The 22,821-nt window shown below is 43.0% G+C and overlaps 1 protein-coding gene across 2 annotated transcripts in view; it reads right to left on the reverse strand.

The window, feature by feature from the left end:
• Positions 1-13,153: 13,153 nt before the first annotated feature.
• Positions 13,154-22,821, reverse strand: part of LOC123758347 (uncharacterized) — a 34,834-nt gene continuing 25,166 nt past the window's right edge. For both annotated transcript variants that reach the window (XM_045742642.2, XM_069322680.1), the window contains exons 10-14: positions 22,615-22,794; positions 21,792-21,932; positions 17,201-17,351; positions 16,020-16,119; positions 13,154-13,974 (exon numbers count right to left, since the gene is read on the reverse strand). In XM_045742642.2, coding sequence (XP_045598598.1) covers positions 13,875-13,974; positions 16,020-16,119; positions 17,201-17,351; positions 21,792-21,932; positions 22,615-22,794 — 672 coding nt within the window. In that variant the 3' untranslated portion in view covers positions 13,154-13,874. The remainder of the gene's footprint in view (positions 13,975-16,019; positions 16,120-17,200; positions 17,352-21,791; positions 21,933-22,614; positions 22,795-22,821) is intronic.

A 22,821-nucleotide genomic window follows, 5' to 3' on the forward strand; every position in this document is an offset into this window, starting at 1 on the left:
TTGAAAATATTGCTACCAAAAGCCGAACAAGTGGATAGAACTCCCCTAAACGAAACGAGCAAACGATCATGACGTCACTGCTCCGCTGTCTGCGCTGATCCCCCCTTCCCTGGGAGGGGGGAAGGTGGAGCCCAAGACCACACGCTAGCTATCTACCCTTTAGTTCTTAGGTTGATGCTAGAGGCTGTGGTCGTGTCCTCTAGCTTCAGACATAATTTCAGCACTGCTTTGAGTGTAGTGGCTGTCTTCTAGGGGTGCGAGAGCCAGGAGTTATTCTCCAGTACTCGGGCTGCATGCGCCTAAGGTTCCCTTCCCTAGGTGCCCTGTAAGTACTGCCCTTGGGGCTTGGGGTTACTTTCCACAAGTTCCTTGGGTCCTGTCTCTGCTGGCCATTTTATTGCTCGGTTTTTTGACCGCCCTTAGGGTGCTTGGGTGTTTTGTCTCCCTTGTTTACCTTAGGGTAAGAGGCAGTTTGCACTGGTTCGGGGCACAGGGTGCTGCATAGCTTGTTTTCACTGATTAGTGGCCGGCTCTGTTCCTCTAGGGTACGCTGTCCTCTTGCTGGGTTTTCTTTTTTGCCTTGTGGGGGGATCTGCCCTGCTTTTTGGCAACTTGTGCTTGACCTAGGTTCTCTGGTGGTGCCCCCTGCTAGGTTCCCTTGAGTGTACACGTCCCTGGGGTACAGCTTTAGTGAGTTTGCTTGGTAGTTTTAGGCGCCGGTTAACGGTACCCCTGCCTGGGGTTACCTGGGAGTAAGTCGTTAAGCGCTCAGGGCCCTAAGAAACCTCTGGGGGCACTTGGGTCTGATGGATGTGACCCCGGGGTCCCCCCTCGCTTCGTGCGTGTTTGAGGGTTAATCGGTCCCCTTGTCTCAGGGTGACCCTGACTGTCTTTGCCTCCGTCATGCTGCCTGTTGGGTCGGTGACACTCGACCCTGAGTCCTGTGAGTAATGCTGCTTGCTGGTTACTCAATTTACCCAGTCTAGTGATGATCTTATGAGGGTACAGGCGGTGCAGGCGTTGCATGCACGTTTTAGGGTGGTTGCTCACCCGGCTGCCCCGTTTTGCTTATTGTTCCCCTGACTTGGTGGTGGGGGACGCTTCGACCTTAGTTCAGTCCGCCCCCTCCTTCGTCCTGATCCGAACGTCCTTCCCCTCCTGTGGTTTGTTCTGGTCCCCCCACTCCCCCTGCTTCTGGCCCCGAAGCGTCTGAGGGTTTCGGAGCCGGTGCAGGGTTTAGATGGTCTTGAGGCTCGGGTAGTCTCGGGGGATGCCCCTTCCAGTGTGGCGACGGAGGAATTCGAGTCCAGTCTTCCTGCTGAAGCCACCGGGTCTGACCAGTGTGCCCCCTTCCATTTGGTTTACGAGGTTGTGCCAGCCTTGTCTTTTGAGGCCGGTGCTTTGGGAGATGACTTGGCCCCGGGTCCTGCGGAGGAGGATCCTAGGGCGGGGGAGGGGCTGACTTGGGAAAGGTCCTGCTGGACCCTGCCTGGGTTTTTCTACCCTCTGAGCGGGGCTTGTTGTTACAAGGAGTGGGGTTCCCTTCTCCCCCCCCCCCCCCCCTCTGCGTTCGAATTGGATTTGGTATCTGCCCCGGGTTCGGTTGCGTCGGTTCCGTCCTTCCGGAGGTTTTTGGCTTCTCGCATCCAACCTTCTGTGGTGCGGGCAGCCCTTGCGGCTTGCCTCCTGCGTGACTGATTATGCCTTGGTGATGAATCCGTCTTCGTTCAGGTTTGGGGCTTGGTTCCATTTCTTTGTCCGTTACGAGGTTCTGGAGTCGTCCTGGCTGGCGGACTGTCCTGTCTTTGCGTTGGAGGCTTGGCGTTCATTCATACCCGCACGCTTGAGTGGCGCGAGGCTGCGACAGTGGTTCAGGTTTTCCTGGGGGAAGGGGGTGACCTGGAGCACCTCAATGAGTGCTTGTTTGCCCCCTGCTCTTCCCTGGAATGTGGGCGTGGTGCAGCTCCATGTGCAGGTTCCCTCCCTCTCAACTGCACAGGCTGCTGAGGACATGCGTGCCTGTGGCCTTTTGGCTTCGGCTTTGCGTTTCTTTTCCCTCCTGGAGCTGTCGTCGGACTGGCTTGGGGCGTAGGGGCGCTCGGGGCCGTCCCTGGGTTCGGTGCCATGGGCTAGGCAGCTTGCTCGTCGGCTGCCTTGCTGAAGCTGTTTGCGCTGATCCTGCGGGATGCGGTTTCCCTGTTCTATACTTCCCGGTTCACGTGTCGGCAGGTAGTGCTTGCCTCCTCCCTGGAATCGGCCTGGGCCCTGGCTCTTAGGATGTCTTCGCCTTTTTGTCCTCTGTTTTTTTAGGATTCTGCCGTAGCCCAGTATATTCAGGCTGCTTCGGCTCCTTGTCGGCCTATGTCTGACTTGTTGGTTCTCCGGGGGGAAGGGGGGAAGGGGGGACCATCCCGGAGGGGGTCATGCCAGGGCTCGGGGTTCCCCTCGTCGTGGTAGGCCACAGGTGCCCGGTTCGGGTTCGGCGCCACCTTTGGTCCCGCATTCGTCTAGTCGGCGCGATGGTCGCTCTGTGCGAGGTTTTGGGTCTCGTAAGGGATGCCGGCCCTTTTGAGGTTCAGCCCTCAGCCCTGAACCTTTTGAGGTTCAGCCCATTGACGGGGCGATGAGGTGGAGGCTTGTGTTGTTCGCACACGCTTGGTCCCACGATTTGTGGGTGTTTCGGGTCGTTTCTTTCGGCCTGTGGTGGCGTTGGGTGGTCCCCTCCTCCTTCGAGAAGTTCAGGGCTGGCAGAGCACGCCTCTTTACCTGCGCTCTGTCGGGTCATCTTGGAGTGGGATCTTTTGGGCGTGGTTGAAACGACGACGTCCCTCAGATGGGTTTCCCGTCTGTTCCCAGTCCCGAAACGGGACTGTGCGGACCTGCGGTTCATTCTGGACTTGTCCCGTCTGAACCCCTGGGTTCATTGCCCTTCCTTTCGCATGACTACGCTGTCCCAGGTTTGTCTCCTGTTGTAGCCGGGCACTTGGATGGTGTCCCTGGATTTCTGCGTGTCAATAAGCTCCTGGACGCTTATTGGCACGTCCCGATTCATCCGGGGTTCAGGGGTTGGCTCGGGTTTGTTGTAGGACATCAAGGTTACAGCTTTCGTTGTCTCCCGTTCAGGTTGAGCCTGGCACCTCGCGTGATCACATGCCTTACATGGGTCGTTGTGGTTCATTGTCTGAACTGGGGGGAGGGGGGAGGGGGGGTTCGATGCGGTCCTTGGCTCTTTGGCGCTGGTCGCTTCGGGTGACCCGTCCACCGAGTCCTCGGGGTTTGGCTCTCCTGGCAGTTCACGTGCGGAGTGTGTCCAACGTCTTGGCCGACGGCATGTCCCGTTTCGTTCCCCTCTCCACGGAATGGACGGTCGATGCCGACTCCTTCCGTTGGCTTTGCCGGACGTTCGGTCGCCCGGAGGTGGACCTCTTCGCCTCAGCGTGGTCACGGCGCCTTCCCTGTGTGTGGCGTCCTTTCCCGACTGCGAGGCCATCGGGGTCAATGCCTTTCGGCAGGATTGGTCAAGGTGGGGGTGTAACGGGGGGTGGGGGAAATAGCTCTATCTTGTCCATTATTCCACCCCCCAGTTAACTAACGAGGCCGGGGAAAACAGCTCTCTCTAGTCCGTTATCCCGTCCCCAGTTAGCTAACTATTCTAGAGCACTCCCAGAGATCCTAAGGCAACCTCTCTCGTTCAACACCTTGTAACCTAGGTATTTGACTACCTAGGTGCTAAGACTACAAGGCGCCGAGACTTGATCAGTTACCCGAAACTCTAGAGAGAACTCTAGAATACAGAATCATTGCCACAAACGTATAAGAGAAAACGAAAGGAAAGAAATGAATAGTGAAGTAATTAGTGAGGGTTTGGGGTGAGAGGGAGAGAGGTGGGAGGAGCAAGGAGGGTCATTAGTTGAAAGTGAGAGTTTAGAGAAGGGTGGAGGGAGAGGTGTAGATAGGTAGAAGTAGAAGAGTAGATAGTAGAAGTAGAAGAGTAGATACTAGAAGAAGAAATGCTGCCACCATCCATTCTAGACCATTACATACAAGACAAGGAATGGAACTTGTCTGTATCAAAATATTCTCAAAAGATGTTATTACTATGTATCAACTCCAAACATGTACTCATTAATATCTTGAATCTAGTAACCACCGAGGCTTTCTCACCTCAACTCAAAGCTCTAGGGAACAAAGACGATCTGACCTCAGGTCACTTGAGGTCATTAACGCTTTGAGGTGTGAGATCTCAGGCCGACAAACTGGCGCCTCTCAGATCCTTGTCTGTGACTCATGTACTATATATATGTATTAAACTAAACCAAACACTTTTACAGTGTTACAGGGGTTCCTGTACCTCTCCCCCGGTTCAGCTGTTGCTCCAGATGCTGACTCGCTTGGAGACTTACCAGGGAAGAGTTGTCCTCTTGGCTCTGTGGTGGCCGGCCCAGCCGTGGTTTCAGGCGCTGCTTACTCGGTGTCCGAAACCGGAGGTTTTCCCGCGGCTCCGCTTTTTCCAGCAGATCGGCCGAAACGTCATGTGGCTTGTCTTGTCCTTAGTAAGGACAAGACAAGAACATATCGATGCCAACACAGAAGACAATGTCCAACATAACAGGCCAATTACACTGGATTAATCTTTGTGTTTAGATAGGAGATGCCTCGTATGGGCCAATAAGCCTTCTGCAGCCCCTATGTTTATCCCTTATGTATCCCCCCGTGTTTTCACCTTCATTGTATTATCACCTGACCTAATGCGGGTATAAAATCAACTAGTATTGTAAGATCTGTTCACTTGAGAATGAACCATGGAGGTTCGAAACGTCGTGCAAATTATACAAATAAGTGTAATACACTCTATAGTAAATCACTTCTTTTCTTCACCTTAAAAGTACGAAAATGAGTTTTGGAGAACTCCTATTTCAATTAAGCCCTGATGCTAAGAAAATAGTTAGAGGGATAGAAGCCCTAAACCAGAAAATAATAAATACAGAATATGCGGTCATATTCAATGAAATATATATATATATATATATATAACATAACAAGTTATATAAATAAATAAAATTATTTTTCAATGAGAATCAAAAGATGGCAACCTGCCACATGCAGGGCCGTTCGACTGGAAGCCTCGGAATGAATCGATCATCAACCCCCCCTTGTATGATATGTATCACAAGCATGAAGTCAGATGCTACGGGAGAGGACAACCACAGCCCGGGAGAAGCCCAGGGCTCAACCGTGCGGCAAGGCAGCGGGAGCCCCTTATATGGAAGCGAATGTGACACTAGCGAGCAGACCAGAGCAAAGCTGACCGATCAATGTTCGTGTGTCTACTAGACACAGCTTCCAGTAACACTTCACTTGGAACTTCTATATATAGTGAATGTTGCACTGCGGACATACGTTTTTTAAACAATTCGTATGTTCATCTTTTTCTGTATAGTTTTGAGATTTTTACGTTTTCATTGTAATCAAAAGTTTAACTCTACAATTTTAAAGGAGATACTTAGAAACAAGTTATTAAAAATGTTAGTTTAATATAAAAATTTACATAAAAACTTTAAGAAGAGACGCTAAGCCGGCTGTTGGATTTACCGCCCCAATCTCGGCTCTTTAAAGCGCCAGACAAACCTCTTTACTCCCGGCTTTCTCACCAGTAAACACACTAATGGCCATAAAATTGGGCAATGGCTGGAGATTTATAATTGCAAACAATATAACAAATTTCCTGCATAATTGATTGCAAATTTAAGCAATGCATTATTAATTAAAATATTATTAGAGGTTTTTGCAGTTTTCTACATTTATGTTATTATTATTATTAAAATTCCAGCATTGAGCAAAATCTTTCTGAATTCTGTTCCGTTAAACAAAAAATAGTTATTCACCGGTGTAAGTAATATTAAAACTTGTTTTTTTTCACAATAAACATACAGAGGCAAAACATATAAAAGTATATACATTTTATTATTGTTAACCCTAAACAATTTCATAGAAAACTAAATTAACCGCAGACACTTATATTTCAATAAATAAATATAAATGGAAAATTATTACTTAGTTTCGTATTTATGCAAATATATAATGTACAGCACTCAGCGATGTGTTTAGACCTATACATCCGGACAGTATAAAACATCCGGCAAAAATAGTAATTGCCAGAATTAGGCTTAGATACTGTTACCTACATGGCAATCAATTTCTTTCTTTATTATGCACCCCATGGCAGCTGCTAAGAATCTCAACTTTTTTTACTTATTTAATTATATTTATTTATTATTAATTTATTTATTTATATACAAGAAGGTACATTGGGTTTGTGAGAATACATAGCACAGTATTTACAATCTTGTAAAGCCACTAGTACGCGCAGCGTTTCGGGCAGGTCCTTAATCTAACAGATAATTTTTAAGTAGGTAAATTCTAGCAGAATTAATAAAATGATAACAAATACATTGCATGTAAGAAAAAAATTGAGATGAGAGAGATTAGTAAGTATAGTAAAGCACATTGGTATATTAAAGCTCTGATTGATTACATTGACAACTTGATTGGTAATTTAAACGAAGATTAATAGACACCATACAGCAGATTGACAGCACATATAAGAAGACAGCAATGATCCCAATAGTAAAGTTGTTCGGATTGGGTACATAAAGATTGGGAGATTGGGTAGCAATAGATACAGTGCAATTTTAAAGCAACAAGGTAGGAAACTATGAAGATGAAATTAGGTACTTTTTTGTTTTGTTTTTGAATGACGCAAAAGTTGGACAGCTTTTCAATTCGTTAGGGAGTGAGTTCCATAGACTGGGTCTCTTTTATTTGCATAGAGTGTTTACACAGAATAAGTTTGACTTTGGGGGTATCAAAGAGATATTTATTTCTGGTGTGGTGATAATGGGTCCTATTACATCTGTCCAGGGAGAGTTTCAGAGCAGGATTTGCATTTAAGAAGAGGGTTTTGTAAATGTAGTTGACACAAGAGAATTTATGGAGTGAGATTATGTTTAGCATGTTTAGGGAGTTAAACAAGGGGGGCTGAGTGTTGTCTGAAAGCAGAATTTGTTATTATTCTGATAGCAGATTTTTGCTGGGTGATGATGGACTTGAGGTGGTTTGCAGTGGTTGAACCCCATGCACATATACCATAGTTGAGATAGGGATAGATTAGTGCATAATATAGTGAGATGAGAGCAGAGTTAGGTACATAATATCTGATTTTGGAGAGTATACCAACTGTTTTAGAGACTTCCTTAGTTATGTTTTGTATGTGGGTGCTGAAGTTGAGTCTCTTGTCTAGGAATAAGCCAAGAAACTTTCCATCACTTTTACTACTAATGTTAACATTGTCTATCTGAAGCTGAATTGCATTTGTTGATTTGTTTCCAAATAAGATGTAGTAGGTCTTTTCTATGTTAAGTGTTAGTTTGTTGTTAAGTGTTAGTTTGTTGGTTGACATCCATAAGTGAACTTTTTTTTAGTTCATTATTAACAACATTATTTAGTGTATGTGGGTTGGGGTTAGAGTAGATGAGGGTAGTATCATCAGCAAACAATATAGGTTTCAGAATGTTGGTGACATTAGGCAGATCATTGATGTATATAAGAAATAGGAGAGGCCCCAAGATGCTGCCCTGTGGCCCTCCAACGGTTATTGGTAGAGTGGAAGAGGTTGTATCATTGATGGCTACACATTGCATGGTGTCTATCATTTAGATAGGATTGGATATAGTCCAGGGCATGGCCTCAGATTCCATAATGATGGAGTTTACGTAAGAGGTAGTTGTGATTAACAGTATCAAAGGCCTTTCTCAGGTCAATGAAGAGTCCAATCGGAAACTTATTTTTGTCAAGGGCTGAGTAAATTATATCAAGGAGACTAATAATTGCATCGTTGGTACTCTTTTGGGAGCGGAAGCCAAACTGACAGGGGCTAAGAATGTCGAATTTTACGAGATAGGAGTAGAGCTGTTTGTAGATAATTTTTTCAACAATTTTTGATAGTATGGGTAGGTTTGATATTGGTCTATAATTGTTTATGTCTGCCGGATTACCTCCTTTATGAACTGGCGTTACTCTTGCTTTTTTAAGGATATCAGGGAAGGTGTGACACTATAGATTTGTTGAACAGTAGAGCTATGGGTGGGGCAAGGGCATGGGAGGTGCTCTTGTATACAATGGATGGGATTTCACTGATGTTCCCAGCTTTGGTTTTTAGTGAGTGTATGATGGACACATCTGTCGGGCTGATTGGTGAAAGGAGAAGAGAGTGTGGATAGCTGCCTGAGAGATATGTGTCTGGGTCTGTGGGATTTTTCTGGTAAGATTAGCACCAACCGATGAAAAGAAGCTATTAAATTCATTTGCCATTTCTAAATCAGTTGACGGTGTATAGCCATCCTTAGAGAGTGTTATTTGGTTGTGGGAGTGTTGTTTAGTTCCTAGGATATTAGAGATGGTATTCCATGTGCTTTTCATGTTGCCTTTTGCTTCTTTGAATCTAGTCTAATAATATGAAAGTTTAGCTTTTCTTATGATACTGGTAAGCACTGATGAGTACCTCTTAACTACTTCCTTTGTAACTAGGCTAATCCTAAATTTCTTTTCATATTCATATTTTTTGTTCATTGATTTGAATATGCCACTTGTGAGCCACAGGTTGTTTATTCTTGTCAGTTATTTGTTTGGTAAGGAGAGGACAATGAGTGTTGTAGAGGGTTTAGAGGCTTAGAGTTTTGTAGAGAAAGATGTTAGTTAATGAGTTTATATCCTGTGTATTATTGAATTCAGATTCCCAGTTAATATTGTGAAGTGCATCTGTAAGATTGCCTAAATCTGATTCACTGTGTAGCCTAAATGAGAGTTTCTTGCTTTTTGATGGTGTTATGCTCATGCTTGCTATGAGGAAGGTAGGATAGTGGTCAGTTGTTCTGTTATAGATTACCCCAGATGTAAAGGGAGCTGTTATATTACTCCATAAGTGATCCAAGGTAGTGGCAGATGTTTGAGCGACTCGGGTGGTTTTTGTGATTGTGGGGATTAGCATACAGAAGTTCATGCTGTTACGGAAATAGTCAACTTGAGGGTTGTTTTGAAGACCCAGGTCAATATTGAAATCACCTCATAGAATGATGTGATTTTTGTTGAGATTATTTATAAGATTCCTTACGTTATCTGAGAATAAAGCTATGTTGGTATTGAGAAATCTATAGATGGCACCGATAGTCAAGGAGGATTTAAGGGATTTACTGGAGAACTTGGCAAAGGTATATTCACAATAGTCATCTCTATCACTTATGACACTATTGCAGATGAAGGTAACTTTGTAATATATTGCTGTGCCACCTCCTTTTTTTATTAGGCCTGCAGTTATGAATGGCTTTATAACCAGCTAAGTTATAGAGTTGGGTATAGTCTTTACTTAACCAGGTTTCTGTTAAAATAATGAAAGATCATTTATTACCTAGTGCTGTGAGTAGTGCATTTATATCATCAAAATGTTTACCAAGTGATCTAACATTTTGGTTGTAAACTGATAAGCAGGTGCTATTTAGGAATTTTTTTTTGCAAGATTTGCTGTGTAATACCTGCAATAATGATGATCAATGTGCTGATTAGTGTGGTTATGAGACAGAAGATTTCGATCAGGATCAATATCAGTATGCATGTAGATGCAATGGGGTCACGATACAATAAAAAAAGCAATTACAGGAACAGCTAAATACTAAATCATCTGTAAATAGAAAGTAATTATAGCAAAAGGCAACAATAAATGTAAGTACACAAAAAATAGAAACAATTAGAAGTGGAGTGAAGATCACCGTAGATAGCCAGGAAGGATACATTAGTTAGGTTAAGAGAGAAGACAAAAAATCAGTAGAATGACAAGATTGATATATAGCAAATATACAAGAAGGTATATTAGGTTTATGAAATTATATTTCATTGCTGTTTTACATTCTTGTACAGCCACTAGCACTCATAGCATTTCGGGCAAGTCATTAATCCTAGTTATTTCCCTGGAATATGACCCGACAAATCGTTTAACAACCCGGTGCCCTATGCAGACGAGGAGTCACAATAACGTGGCTGAAATATGTTGACCAAATCACACACTCCTAGTGTGTGGTTTAGTCAACCAGGTACCCATTCACTGTTCGGTGAACAGAGGCTACAGTTAAGGATTGGCGCCCACTCAATCCTCCCCGGCCAGGATATGAACCCAGGCCAAAGCTCCGAGCGAGTGCTTTACCACTGCACCATGGGGATTGTGAACCTGTTGACTAAATGAGCACTCCAACTGTATATTCATAAAGCGAATCTGTTGACTAAATGAGCACTCCAACTGTATATTCCTGAAATTACCTGAGGGTAATTTCAGTCCTCGATGAGGACTGGAAGCCGGCGGCTTGTTGAAAGTCCCCCCCCCCTCTAATTCTGTGAGCAAGAGCTGCAACACATCACTACTGTATCTGCTAATGTCCATCAGGCCCGGCTTTAAACCAATTTAACAAATTACACCCAGTTGGGTCCTGCACCCAAGGGGGGTCCCACCTTAGGGTAATATATATACTCTTTGTCAAGTAACATTGCCTTCTAAGAGAGCTAAACCTGTACGGTATAAAGGCCCATCACAAACCAACATGAACTTGCAAGGTAATATTGTGATTTGTGTGTGTGTGTATTGCAAGGTAATGTTTATGGGAACATTACCGAGACAAGGGGCCCCTGGTAGTAGTTGGCTTTGTTCTCGACGCACAGTCGAGAATTCCGGTTCGAATCCCGGGCGGGACAGAAATGGTTGGGCACATTTCCTTTCTCCTACAGCATTAGGTGAAACCTAATACCTCTGTTCACCTAGCTTTAAGTAGGTATTCAGGAGTTAATTAGCTTGTTGTGGAGTTGCATCCTGGGCGGGGTCAGCAATTCTGCTTTGGAGGAGGGACCTTTATAAGAACCTAATGTGTATGAATACACTCTGGCTTCCTGTCCCCCGACACAGTGAATTATTATTAATTATATCTAGTGAATTCTGTATGACAGAATATAAGTAATTATCAAAAGAAGGTGCCAAGCCAGGGAGAATATGTAGCAACAGAATATAGACACGAGTCAGACAATATGCTTTATTTGTTATCAATTCGTTGATGAATGTTACTTTTAATATTATTTATTTATTTTACTCTAAATTCATTATGCACCTCTCAGGGATTCTCTCACCACCAGGTCTTCCTTAATTCATAAGACCTTAATACCCACTTTGTATGCAAACCTAGAAAATGTAAGGTACCCCTTTTTATCCGTATACAGGGTTCCCATTTTCTGGACCTTTTTTATTTACAGTATTTGTATTTTTACACAGGTGGGTACAGGAACAGACAACTTCTGACTCTCAGTCACACTTTCCATCTGGCTTTTTTGTTAAAAGTGCTTGTGCTCCACTTTTACACCTTGAATTTTTTATTTTTACTGCCAGCGGAAGCTAGTTTATTGTGCACCCCCCATATTTATCCAGTAAACAGTAGTACAACAGGATTACAGCGAGCACGTCTTAATCAGACCTGAGCAGATATTGTACATTGACTTTTACAATTTATCTGCAAACCTTATCATTAATTACTGTATAATGTAAGCTAGTAACACCCTTCTTGCACTGCACCTCAAATTCAAATTGAAAAACTTTATTCATAAGCTGTTGTACATTTATAACTGAGATTACACAAAATTACAAGACATTATTTACATAAGAGAAAGTCATAATAATAAGCACGATACCTCACCATTATAATTACATACTGTATAATCTAGTTTTAGTTTACCATTATACATTTGAGGTAAGTCATTTTATAATAAAATAATTTTCAAATACTGGATATTACAGGATAATTATTAGGAGCTGCTGTTTATGATTCTTGTCTACACAGTATATTCATTACAGTACTTTAATTTATTTACTAGAAGCAAACTATGGATACAATGCACAAATTTCAGTTATCTAATTATTTATAATAAAATTATTTGTCATTTCAGGCAATATACATTTAGATATATATGGTATCTATAAATGTTTTATCACGCAGTATAAAATGAAGGTGAAGTTATACCCAATTTATGTGTAAGTGTAATAAAAACAAATTTTCAGATGTGATCTACACCCTTTCTCAAGGTATTGTATACTGTATAATGTTTTCACAATGTATACATACTGTATAGAATGAGAACACTGCATACAGTACCTTGAGATAGGATGTAGGTTACATCCCAAAAATTTGTTTTTTAATACAGAAATTAAATTATACAGTACAAATTACATATACAGTACTGTATTGGGTCTTTCCTTCGCCTTCATTCATGCACTATGGCATTGTAGTAAGTTTCTCTGCAGTATAAAATGTAATGCACTAGTGTGTGGTCTTGTCTATGTCTACACACTTCACATTTCACGTCATCTAATGCCTCATGTAAGCTGAACTCCAAAGATTACTTAAAACCAAGTTATATTTAAGTTGTGACAACATCTACCAGTCTCCTGATTTTGTTACTTAATCCAACACGAGCGTTTTGTTGCACACCTTTCACGGTGATGGCCTGGCCTCGTGATTACTACTTCCTTGGAAATATCAATTCATAACACCACATATGATTTTGGATGTTTGATGGTATAGATATGGAGTGTTTTTGTGAAAATTGTAATATTGATACAGAACATGCAAAGTATTATGCCGACAAGACAAAGTTACCTTAAACTGCTTTGCTTTCAAATTATTTATATGGAAATGCTTGAAGCATTCTTACATGCTTCTACATTAAGCAGCAGTAAATGTTTTGTTTGTATATATTAACACAATAGGAGTAATGTACATCGAGTCTTGGGGCACCGATGAGGGGTGGTGGTGGTTCTCAATAATACATTCTGGTATATGACTTGAATAACTGAGTATAATTTCATTACATCCTGTTTTCTTTTCTCTATATTATTATTTCCTCCCTTGATGATTTGCCCCGCCCTGTGGAAATGGGGTAATGATGAATGCCTGACATATACATTTACCAACTGTATAATCTCTTCCCATTGCAATGTTTAGTCACAGTCAAGTTAAAATTTTCAGCCAACAAATAAAAACAAAATGCAAAAGTGGAAATACAAAAAACATTCTCAAACCTCTCATATTTATTGATCAACAAATCATATGGAGACGTCTCTGTCCTGGCTATTCCAGTCGCAATATACCATGTAGTATTATTTATGTAATCAATATTTATGAAAGCACTCATGTTCTGAATGGACCCTCTTAAACATTTTACACACTCTTACAAAAACTGGTTAATAACCAACTATCAGTCTTAAGTGCTTAAAAATATCAGGTACTGAATGACACTACATGGCAGAATAATATTCTGAACCTAGTACTCTAATGTGAGGCAGAACATCTGGTAATAAGGCTCTGAACTGTAAGAGTTACAGTTTTGATGTGAACCAAAGATAAAGGGGCACAGAGCAGTATAGTCTTATTAAATGAGAAATAAAAGTTTAACATAGTAGTGAGACTAGACCACAAAATCTAGACATGAGAGGCTAAGCATCATATCAAACTTATACACATTGTATCTTAATGCTTCATATTTTACAAGACACTAGACACTGTTCACTGCTCATTAACTGGTCACATTCATGAACTAATAAATAAATAGTCTTTAATCTAAATTTTTGTAATTGAATAAAATAGGCTGGTTCTTTAATTCTACATATATAATATGGTACAATTTTAATTTCTCTCTCCTTGCACCCACTCATTAATGAACAGATCACAAATGTATATTTTGTCTTTTTATCACAACAGAATGAATTGATTTCATTTGTCCCAATTCTGAACCTAGAGTATCACAAGAGGGAAGAGATTCCTCACTGGTCCCCAAACATCTGAATCTTGATCCGAGTCGTCTACAAGGTCGTCATCGCTATGGCCGTCATTTCTGTAAAATAATATAGTGTGTATAAACAAAGCAATGAGTGATGAGTACCTCAGGTGTACATCTCTCTGCCCCTATACTTGCCTCAGCCCCCATGTACAGAACAACTACCCATGTACTCAATCCTCCAGCTGAACGGCCGAGCGGACAGCACGCTGGACTTGTAATCCTGTGGTCCCGGGTTTGATCCCGGGCGCCGGCGAGAAACAATGGGCAGAGTTTCTTTCACCCTATGCCCTTGTTACCTAGCAGTAAAATAGGTACCTGGGTGTTAGTCAGCTATCACGGGCTGCTTCCTGGGGGTGGAGGCCTGGTCGAGAACCGGGCCGCGGGGACACTAAAGCCCCCGAAATCATCTCAAGATAACCTCAAGAATCAAGAACAAACTGAGTGTTGATATCTGATTAGCATAAGTACTGTACCACATTATCTGAATATCCTTCCATTCATTTTCTGCTCACTCTTCTATTTAACTACAATATGCAGTATAACTTTACATATTACTGCATTGAATTATCTAAATAACAAATTCTGTAATTAATCTCCTATATGATCTCTCTAATAATAAGCTTTTTGGTTAGTCTGAGTGTAAATAAAGACACAAAATCATATCGCTTAAGTTTCTGAAGCAAAATTAATAAAATGATTCAAATAGCAAATATGAACTATATTTAGTCTTTCTGGGTTTTTGCCCTTCAGCAACTCATCTCGGCTTACACCACTAGACTGTTTAGGAGACAGACATCTGACAAGCCTGCTGGCGTCAATCTCAGCACACCTATTTGGCACAAATCTAATGGGACCTAAAAAAGGCTTTCGACAGAGTTCCACACAAGAGGTTGTTCTGGAAGCTGGAAAATATTGGAGGGGTGACAGGTAAACTTCTAACATGGATGAAAAATTTTCTGATTGATAGAAAAATAAGGGCAGTAATCAGAGGCAATGTATCGGACTGGAGAAACGTCACAAGTGGAGTACCACAGGGTTCAGTTCTTGCACCGGTGATGTTCATTGTCTACATAAATGATCTACCAGATGGTATACAGAATTATATGAACATGTTTGCTGATGATGCTAAGATAATAGGAAGGATAAGAAACTTAGATGATTGTCATGCCGTCAAGAAGACCTGGACAAAATAAGTATATTGAGCACCACTTGGCAAATGGAATTTAATGTGAATAAATGCCATGTTACGGAATGTGGAATAGGAGAACATAGACCACCACACAACCTATAAATTATGTGAGAAATCTTTAAAGAATTCTGATAAAGAATGAGATCTAGGGGTGGTTCTATATAGAAAACTATCGACTGAGGGCCACATAAAGAACGTTGTGCGAGGAGCCTATGTTACGCTTTCTAATTTCAAAATTGCTTTTAAATACATGGATGGCAAAATACTAAAGAATTTTATTCATGACTTTTGTTAAGCCAAAGCTAGAATATGCAGTGGTTGTGTGGTGCCGATATCTTAGGAAGCACATCAACTTGAAAAGGTGCATAGACATGCTACTAAGTGGCTCCCAGAACTGAAGGTCAAGAGCTACGAGGAGAGGTTAGAGGCATTAAATATGCCAAAACTAGAAGACAGAAGAAAAAGAGGTGATATGATCACTACTTATAAAATAGTAACAGGAATTGACAAATTTGATAGGGAAGATTTCCTGAGACCTGGAACTTCAAGAACAAGAGGTCATAGATTTAAACTAACTAAACAAAGATGCCAAAGAAATATAAGAAAATTCACTTTCGCAAACAGAGTGGTAGACAGTTGGAACAAGTTAAGTGAGAAGGTGGTGGAGGCCAAAACCGTCAGTAGTTTCAGAGCGTTATACGATAAAGAGTGCTGGGAAGACGGGACACCACAAGCGTAGCTCTCATCCTGTAACCATACTTAGGTAGTTACCAGAGTCAAGCAACATCTTCACCCCCCTCCCTCCTTGCAACTGAAGACTTCATCTGGATCACAGCTCAACCTACTACTGAAATGAATCACCCAAGTAAAGAAACAATATAAAACTAAATACCATATGAAAATAACTTACCTGGCTCTGCGAGGTTTATAAACTATCTGAATATCATAGTTCTCCAACTCTGTCTCCTTCAGGAATGCATTTAACTCATCTGTTGAAATGTTCCACCCACCTGAAAAAAAAAAAATAACAAATAAAAAATTGATAAGAGCGGCATCTCCACTGCAGCAACCAAATGATCTGTGTCACAAAATACAAATTGAGGAGCTGTTGAATATATTAACATTTTGGAACTGCTTGAGTCAAGATGTAATATGGATTACTGTAATGAATGCAAAATTGATGTTGAGCCACACCCTCATATTAAAAACATATCTTAAGGGAAGCTGTTATACAGTACTTGTATAACCTTTGAAAATTTGTGATCATGTGTGACAATTTTTAATTACTATTTTTACAAAATCAAAATCTGCCTCTATCAAATGCTTTAGTTCACAAATGGCTGCAGTTAACAACTTCTTAGTCAAGTTTATAAATTACTTCCCAAAAGCATATATTGTTTTCCCAATGTTTTGTTACTGTTTTGACTGCCTTATACAGGTACTTAGACTTTAAATCCCTATCTTGGTTAACATTAAAGTGAACTTATTTTCAATGTTGAGATTTAAGCCATGGGTCAGAAGCTGGAACTAATTAGGTAATTCAGCATTCTGTTCCTCCCAGAACACAATCTGAAAATTATTGTATATCAGGGTCCTCAATTATGGCTGGATGCACAGAGATGAACATAGTGAAGGAATGGTGATCAACTGTCCAACTCTGCCCTGGATTTGTTGCCAGGTCCTCTTGCTCGTCTGGCAAGCATACTAAGCACTATACCACACAGGTGGTAACTAGATGAGTACACAGTGCTCCTACCTTGAGGTTACCTTGAGGTGCTTCTGGGGCTTAGCGTCCCCACGGCCCGGTCGTCAACCAGGCCTCCTAGAAGCATCCTAAAATGGCTCCTAGAAGCCATTCTAACTACAGTATAGAGTTCAACAGTTCTCTTGCATCACAAATTTAACAGATTTCCTTATTTGCTTAAGATATTGTTGTAAAACACTATAATAAGAGTTTAATGCTAAAATCAAGATTCCTTGTAAAAAAAAAAAAAAAAAAAAAAAATCCTGATATTCAGAATGTTTCAGTTTTGAATGTCATATTGCAACCAATATAGAAGCACAGAGTGTTGAGTTGTTAAAATTACAAACCTAAATCCTGGAGCTGTCTCAGTTTTGGGCAATGCTTGACCAACATTCTGGCTGACGTTACGGTGAGCTTTGGGGCTCGACTCACATCAAATTCCCTTAATTTCTCCAAACTTTTATTTCGCATTAGTTGGTCCACTCGATCATCACTCATCTGTGAAGAATATAGTAGTTTATTGTTTCATGATCTTTCTCATACCTTGAGGAACCTACAATTTTCTTATATCCCACTGGCTATTATACTTTTACCCCTAACTTTAATGCACACACTGCTCTGATTTACTTTTTAGACTCTTTTTATTTTGTGATTCTCTTCTTAATCTTGTAAAAAATATTAAAATACTTCATATGCACTCCACACTGGTACAGTACGTACATACAACTGAACACCAACTCCACCACAACCTTTCATCATCATCATCATTACCAAGTTTACCACATTCAACGTCCAAGAGGCATCAGCCCGAATGAAATAAAGCAAATAGTAAAAAAAAAAACGGTTGAATGTAATGAAACGCCATTTTCTGGGTGAGACCCGGAGGCCCCCCCCCCCGAGCTTATCCAGGCTGATATGCTAATGTCAGACTTTGGCATCAGTCATGTGTATGGAGTTCTATGGGCCTATCGGGGACCACGAGCCAGAACCTAGCCCCCTCAGAGAGGCAAGGGGAGCAATGGCCTATAGAACCCCCCCCCCCCCCCCCCCAGTGTGGTTGGAAGCATTCTATGTCTGCCATCGACCGGGTCAGGTACCCAGATAGGGAAGCATCCCAAAACAAACCCCCTATTCTGGTGAAATTGCTACCACAAGCCATACAAGTGGATAGAACTCTCCTAAAAGAAACGAGCAAACGATCATGACTTCACACGTCACCGCGCCGCTGTGCGCGTAGCTTTCCCCTCCCCAGGAGGGGGAAGGGGGAGCCCCAGACCTACCGCGCCGGCTATCCACCATCAGTTCTGAGGCTGATGGTGGATAGCCAATATAAAAATGCAAAAAACCGCTGACTGGAGGGAGGGAGGGAGGGATGCCAGGGAGCCTCTGGGTCTCACCCAGAAAATGGCGTTTCATTACATTCAATGCTGGTTTTCTGGGGGGAGCCCCTTCGGCTCCCCAGAGCTAACTACTCACAGAGGAAACAAGAGGGACGGACCTGGGAGGCGGTCGCTGCACACTCCCCAACTCAAAGTCGAGACAACTGACTGCAACCGCCAACCCAAGGCGACACATGCCCGAATGGGCCCGAGAACAACACAAGATATCGAGCAGCCAGGCCTCTGTACGAACGCCAAAAGCCCCGTGCCGAATGTCAGCTAGGACATGCCACCAAGACGGCAGCAAGAGCAGCAAATCTACGAACGCCATGGGCCCGGGATAGAACACAAACACGGGCAAGCCAGCTGCAATAACACGGCAGACAACCTGGGAGACCTTCACCCGCGAACAGGGAAGAACGAAACCGGAGCAACCCAAAAAGCGTCCCGGACACAGAAGCCGTGGCGCGCAAATAAAAGTGGAGGGCTGCAACCGGACATAAAACACTATGCACCCCCGGCCTGACCAACCAAGCACCAACAAACCAATCGCCACGACCAAAGGAGCAGAAACCCCTGCGCCGGAGGAGAGCAAGAAGCTCAGCGACCCGACCCTGAGAGGCAAATGCCAACAGGAAAAAGAGTCTTCAAGAAACAAAGCCACATCGAAGGGGTTACAACCAACCGAGGAGAAGAAAGAGTACGCTCTCCAGAGACCAGGATGGCTCAGGCGGCACATGAGCAGGCTGGAAGTGAAACAATGCACGAAACAGCTTACGAACGGCGCAGATGTAACACCAAGACCGAAAGCAAGCCGAAGCGGCTCCGCCAGTGCCGTGCGAAATGAGGAGACAGATTGCAGCAAGATGACGGCCCTGAACCCCCACCAGAAAAGCCAAGTCGACGCCAACAAATGCAGCCACATAAGAAGGGACAGAAGGAAAAGGAAGGACCGCCAAAATACCCCATACTGCTGCCAAGAAGAAGCATGCAGGTGGGACACCAACAACGAAGCCACTGATCACCAACTGAAGGTGAGAGACCCGAGGCAGAACCTAACCAGCCCCGTCAAGGTGCATTCGAGCCTAGGAAGAGGCGGAGCTGCGACAGAATAGTAAACAAATGGACTGCACGAGGATGGGAAGTGATGGAGGCCAACCCCACACACAGCTGCAAGTGCAGACCTGACGGAGCCCAGGAGATGTCAGGGAAGCGACAGGGAAGAGGCAGGACGAAAGAGCCAAAGCCCCAAAGCCCCAGGAAGCACAACCAGAGGCAGACAAATAGGCAAGGAAAGAGAAACCAATGCACATGGAAGAGCCAAACCAGGCACTCTAAGCCTGGAAAGGAAAGAGGGACCCCAGATAAGACCACGAAAAATGCCACAAGCAATCCCCCAACACGCAACCCCAGGCACAAAACTGCAGCAAAATGTCACCCCACAACATCCTGACACAGTAACAAGAACCACATGTCACCGTGGTACATGTTACCAATGCACACGTGCACCAGCAACATGCACCACACGTAACGTGCAACAAAGAACACATAGTAACTTCTCTCGGCGAAGGCAGAGAAATGGAGGAGGTTGACTCCAGACAGGGTCAAATGTAGACATGATAGAGTCCAGCAGACCCGGGAACCTGCACACTAGGCGACCGACGGCGGAGAGGTGGGACCAAAGAGCCAGAGCTCAATCCCCGCAAGCACAACCAGGTGAGCACAACTAGGTGAGTACATAACCTATTCCTCAACCATCGTACCTCGTAACATGGATGAGGTCGGTCCCTTGATCGACTCGAGCATGGGTTGGACATGTACATGAGTGGGACTGGATGGGTAGGTGCAGTCACCTGTGTGCCGACGGTCTGATATTCATATAAAAAAAACACGAACCAGCGCCTGGCTGAAAGAGATGCCAGACCACAAAAACTCACCTGCCGAACGTAGGCACGAACGTGTCATGACAACGTTGCCGAGAAGTTCCCAAGAGCACCGCTAGGAGAAGGTCATAGCTGCACACGCAGGAGAGCAGGGTAGAGGCAAAGGAGGCACCCCACACCCATGACACGGGGAAAACCCCAGTGTTCTCCCCATAGCTGCAGTCCAGAACACCCCAGGAGCTACGGGGCACGGACCGGAGAATGGAGAAGAGCGAGAGGCGAAGCACCCGTGAAAAAACGGATGCTTCTTAAGCATCTTATTGCTTCTTAATTACAATTATTACTTAACCTATTATAGGTATAGGTTAAGTAATAATTGTAATTACGAAGCAATAAGATTATTTTTACTTATTATTATTTAACCTATTTAATTATTACTTAACCTATTATAGGTATAGGTTAAGTAATAATTGTAATTACGAAGCATTAAGATGCTTATCTTAACATACTAAGAAGGTTAGGTAAGGTCGGTGTTTTCTATGAAGCTTTTCAAGGTAAACTAAAATTTTCACAATCAATTAGTATGTCACATATGCACTTATTTAATAAGTCAATATTGACTGTAAGAAAGTGCGAGAACGGGTTGCCTCTTGCGGGGTTTTCTTTTTTCTTATTGTCTACCTGGTGGGGGGATTAACCAGCGCCCAGTATATCAAAATTAACACAAAACATGTTAACACTTTCGCTCGGGGATGACGCAGCATTGCGTCATCCGTTTACTGGCGGTAATGCCGGGGATTAAATGCCGGGGATTTAATGCCACTTTAAAAATTCGCCAAAAATCAGGTTTTTATCCGATTTTTTTGGGACTGGTTTTAAAATGTGCGCCGATGTCTTCCCATTTTCTTTGTTGAGCCTCGTGGCCCTCAGGCGGCTTGGCACACGCCGTGGGCCCATTGTCTTTGCTCCACTGTTGTGACCAATGTCGCCTCCCCTCGCATCTCAAACGTGTGAACATTTCGGCTATTTCCCGTGGCTATATTTCTTACTGCGGCTTTAGAAACTATCTACGCTTACTCCACGATGGATAGTAATCATGAACAAGGCCCTTCCAGGAAGAAAATTGCGAAAGAAAGGCTTGAAAAGGGTGGGAATTGGGAGTGTAGCAGGAAGGCCTCTGAGCACTCACTCACGGCTAACGCGTGGCCCGTCTTCAACTCGTCGGCGGTTGGAGCGTGACCAGGTTTTTTTTTTTATATGCTAATGTTCCTCTAGAGAATTTTATTACGAACCCATTGAGACCAAAATGAAAGACCTAGGACAAAAATTGAGGTGACCAGAGTGAAAATAGTGAAAACATTTTATCCCGTTTGCACGCTCCCGGGTAACTCGTTCGCACTTTCTCTGTTTGCTGCGGGTAATTAGCCGGGCTTTTGGAGTTTATATGCATTTAGTGCTGTAGAGAATTTTATTGCGAACACAATGATACCAAATTCAATCTCGTAGAAGGAGAATTGAGGTGACAAAGTTGAAGAGAGTATACACTTTTCGGAATTAACGCGTGCTTCCGTGACACGCTGGGGCCCATATCGCCCTGTCGAGGGGTGGCGCGCGGGGTGAGCGAAAGTGTTAATGATATAGGTACCTTTAATATTTTAAGAACAGAACATACTTACATCACAGAGGCAGTCTATTTCCAATCTTGTTAAACTCCTTGCATTATTGAGAATTATGTCTGTATATGGAGCAGGTAAGTGACATTTTATCTTGACAACTTGCAATTTGATAAGGGCTGTTTGTCGGAAATTCCCCACTGCCTGTCAAAAGATAAGATGTGGTTAAAATACTCATTAACACTGCTTAAAAAGTATATCTATGGATTTTAAATTTAGCCAAAGGATGAAGTACAGCTGAAACCTGTACATTACAGGTTTCATTCTCGACTCACAAACAGGGATCCTGGGTTTGATTCCCGAGTAGTTCAGAAATTGTGGGGGCACATTTCCTTTCATCTAATGCCTCTGCTCACCTAGCAGTAAATAGATACCTGGGAATCAGGCAACTGTTGTGGGGTTGCAGCCTAGGAAGGGTCGGTAGTTCAACCTTGGGGGGACCTCGATGCAAGCCTAGCATATTTATATATATATATATATATATATATATATAGGCTTCCTGTCCCTGACAAAATGAATTAAATACAGAGGCCATAAATACCTAGTGTTTCTTCCATACTGCCGCTACATAGACTGCACAATTATTATCTTACAGTCACAGTATGGTACATAAGGGATGATACTGCTCATAGCACTTAACTTATTTCACTTTAATCTTACTAAGATATTCCCTGTCATGGGTTGGAAATGTGATTTGATCTAGTCAAATGTCTCCTCAAACGGGCAACTCATACATCTTCACTTTCTTTCCCTTACCAAGTCCAATGCAGCACAATGGTAAGTCACTAAATTTTGAACAACTGCAGTACACGGTTATAATACATACCTCATATGGAGCAGAGCAATCCTCTCCTTCCATGGTGAGATACTTGAGGTTGGTGCAGGTGTGGAAAACCACTGGAACGTCTAACCCTCGACATTTAACCGTTAGAGCTGTCAGCTGCTGGCCCACAGCTTGCACTGCACCCGACACTGATCTTGAAGCAACGTTAACCAGGCTCAGGTGCTACAAGAAAAAGGACTTTTAGAAAGC

Source organism: Procambarus clarkii, chromosome 11, assembly GCF_040958095.1.
Source record: "Procambarus clarkii isolate CNS0578487 chromosome 11, FALCON_Pclarkii_2.0, whole genome shotgun sequence".
NCBI classification, from domain to species: Eukaryota; Metazoa; Arthropoda; class Malacostraca; order Decapoda; family Cambaridae; genus Procambarus; species Procambarus clarkii.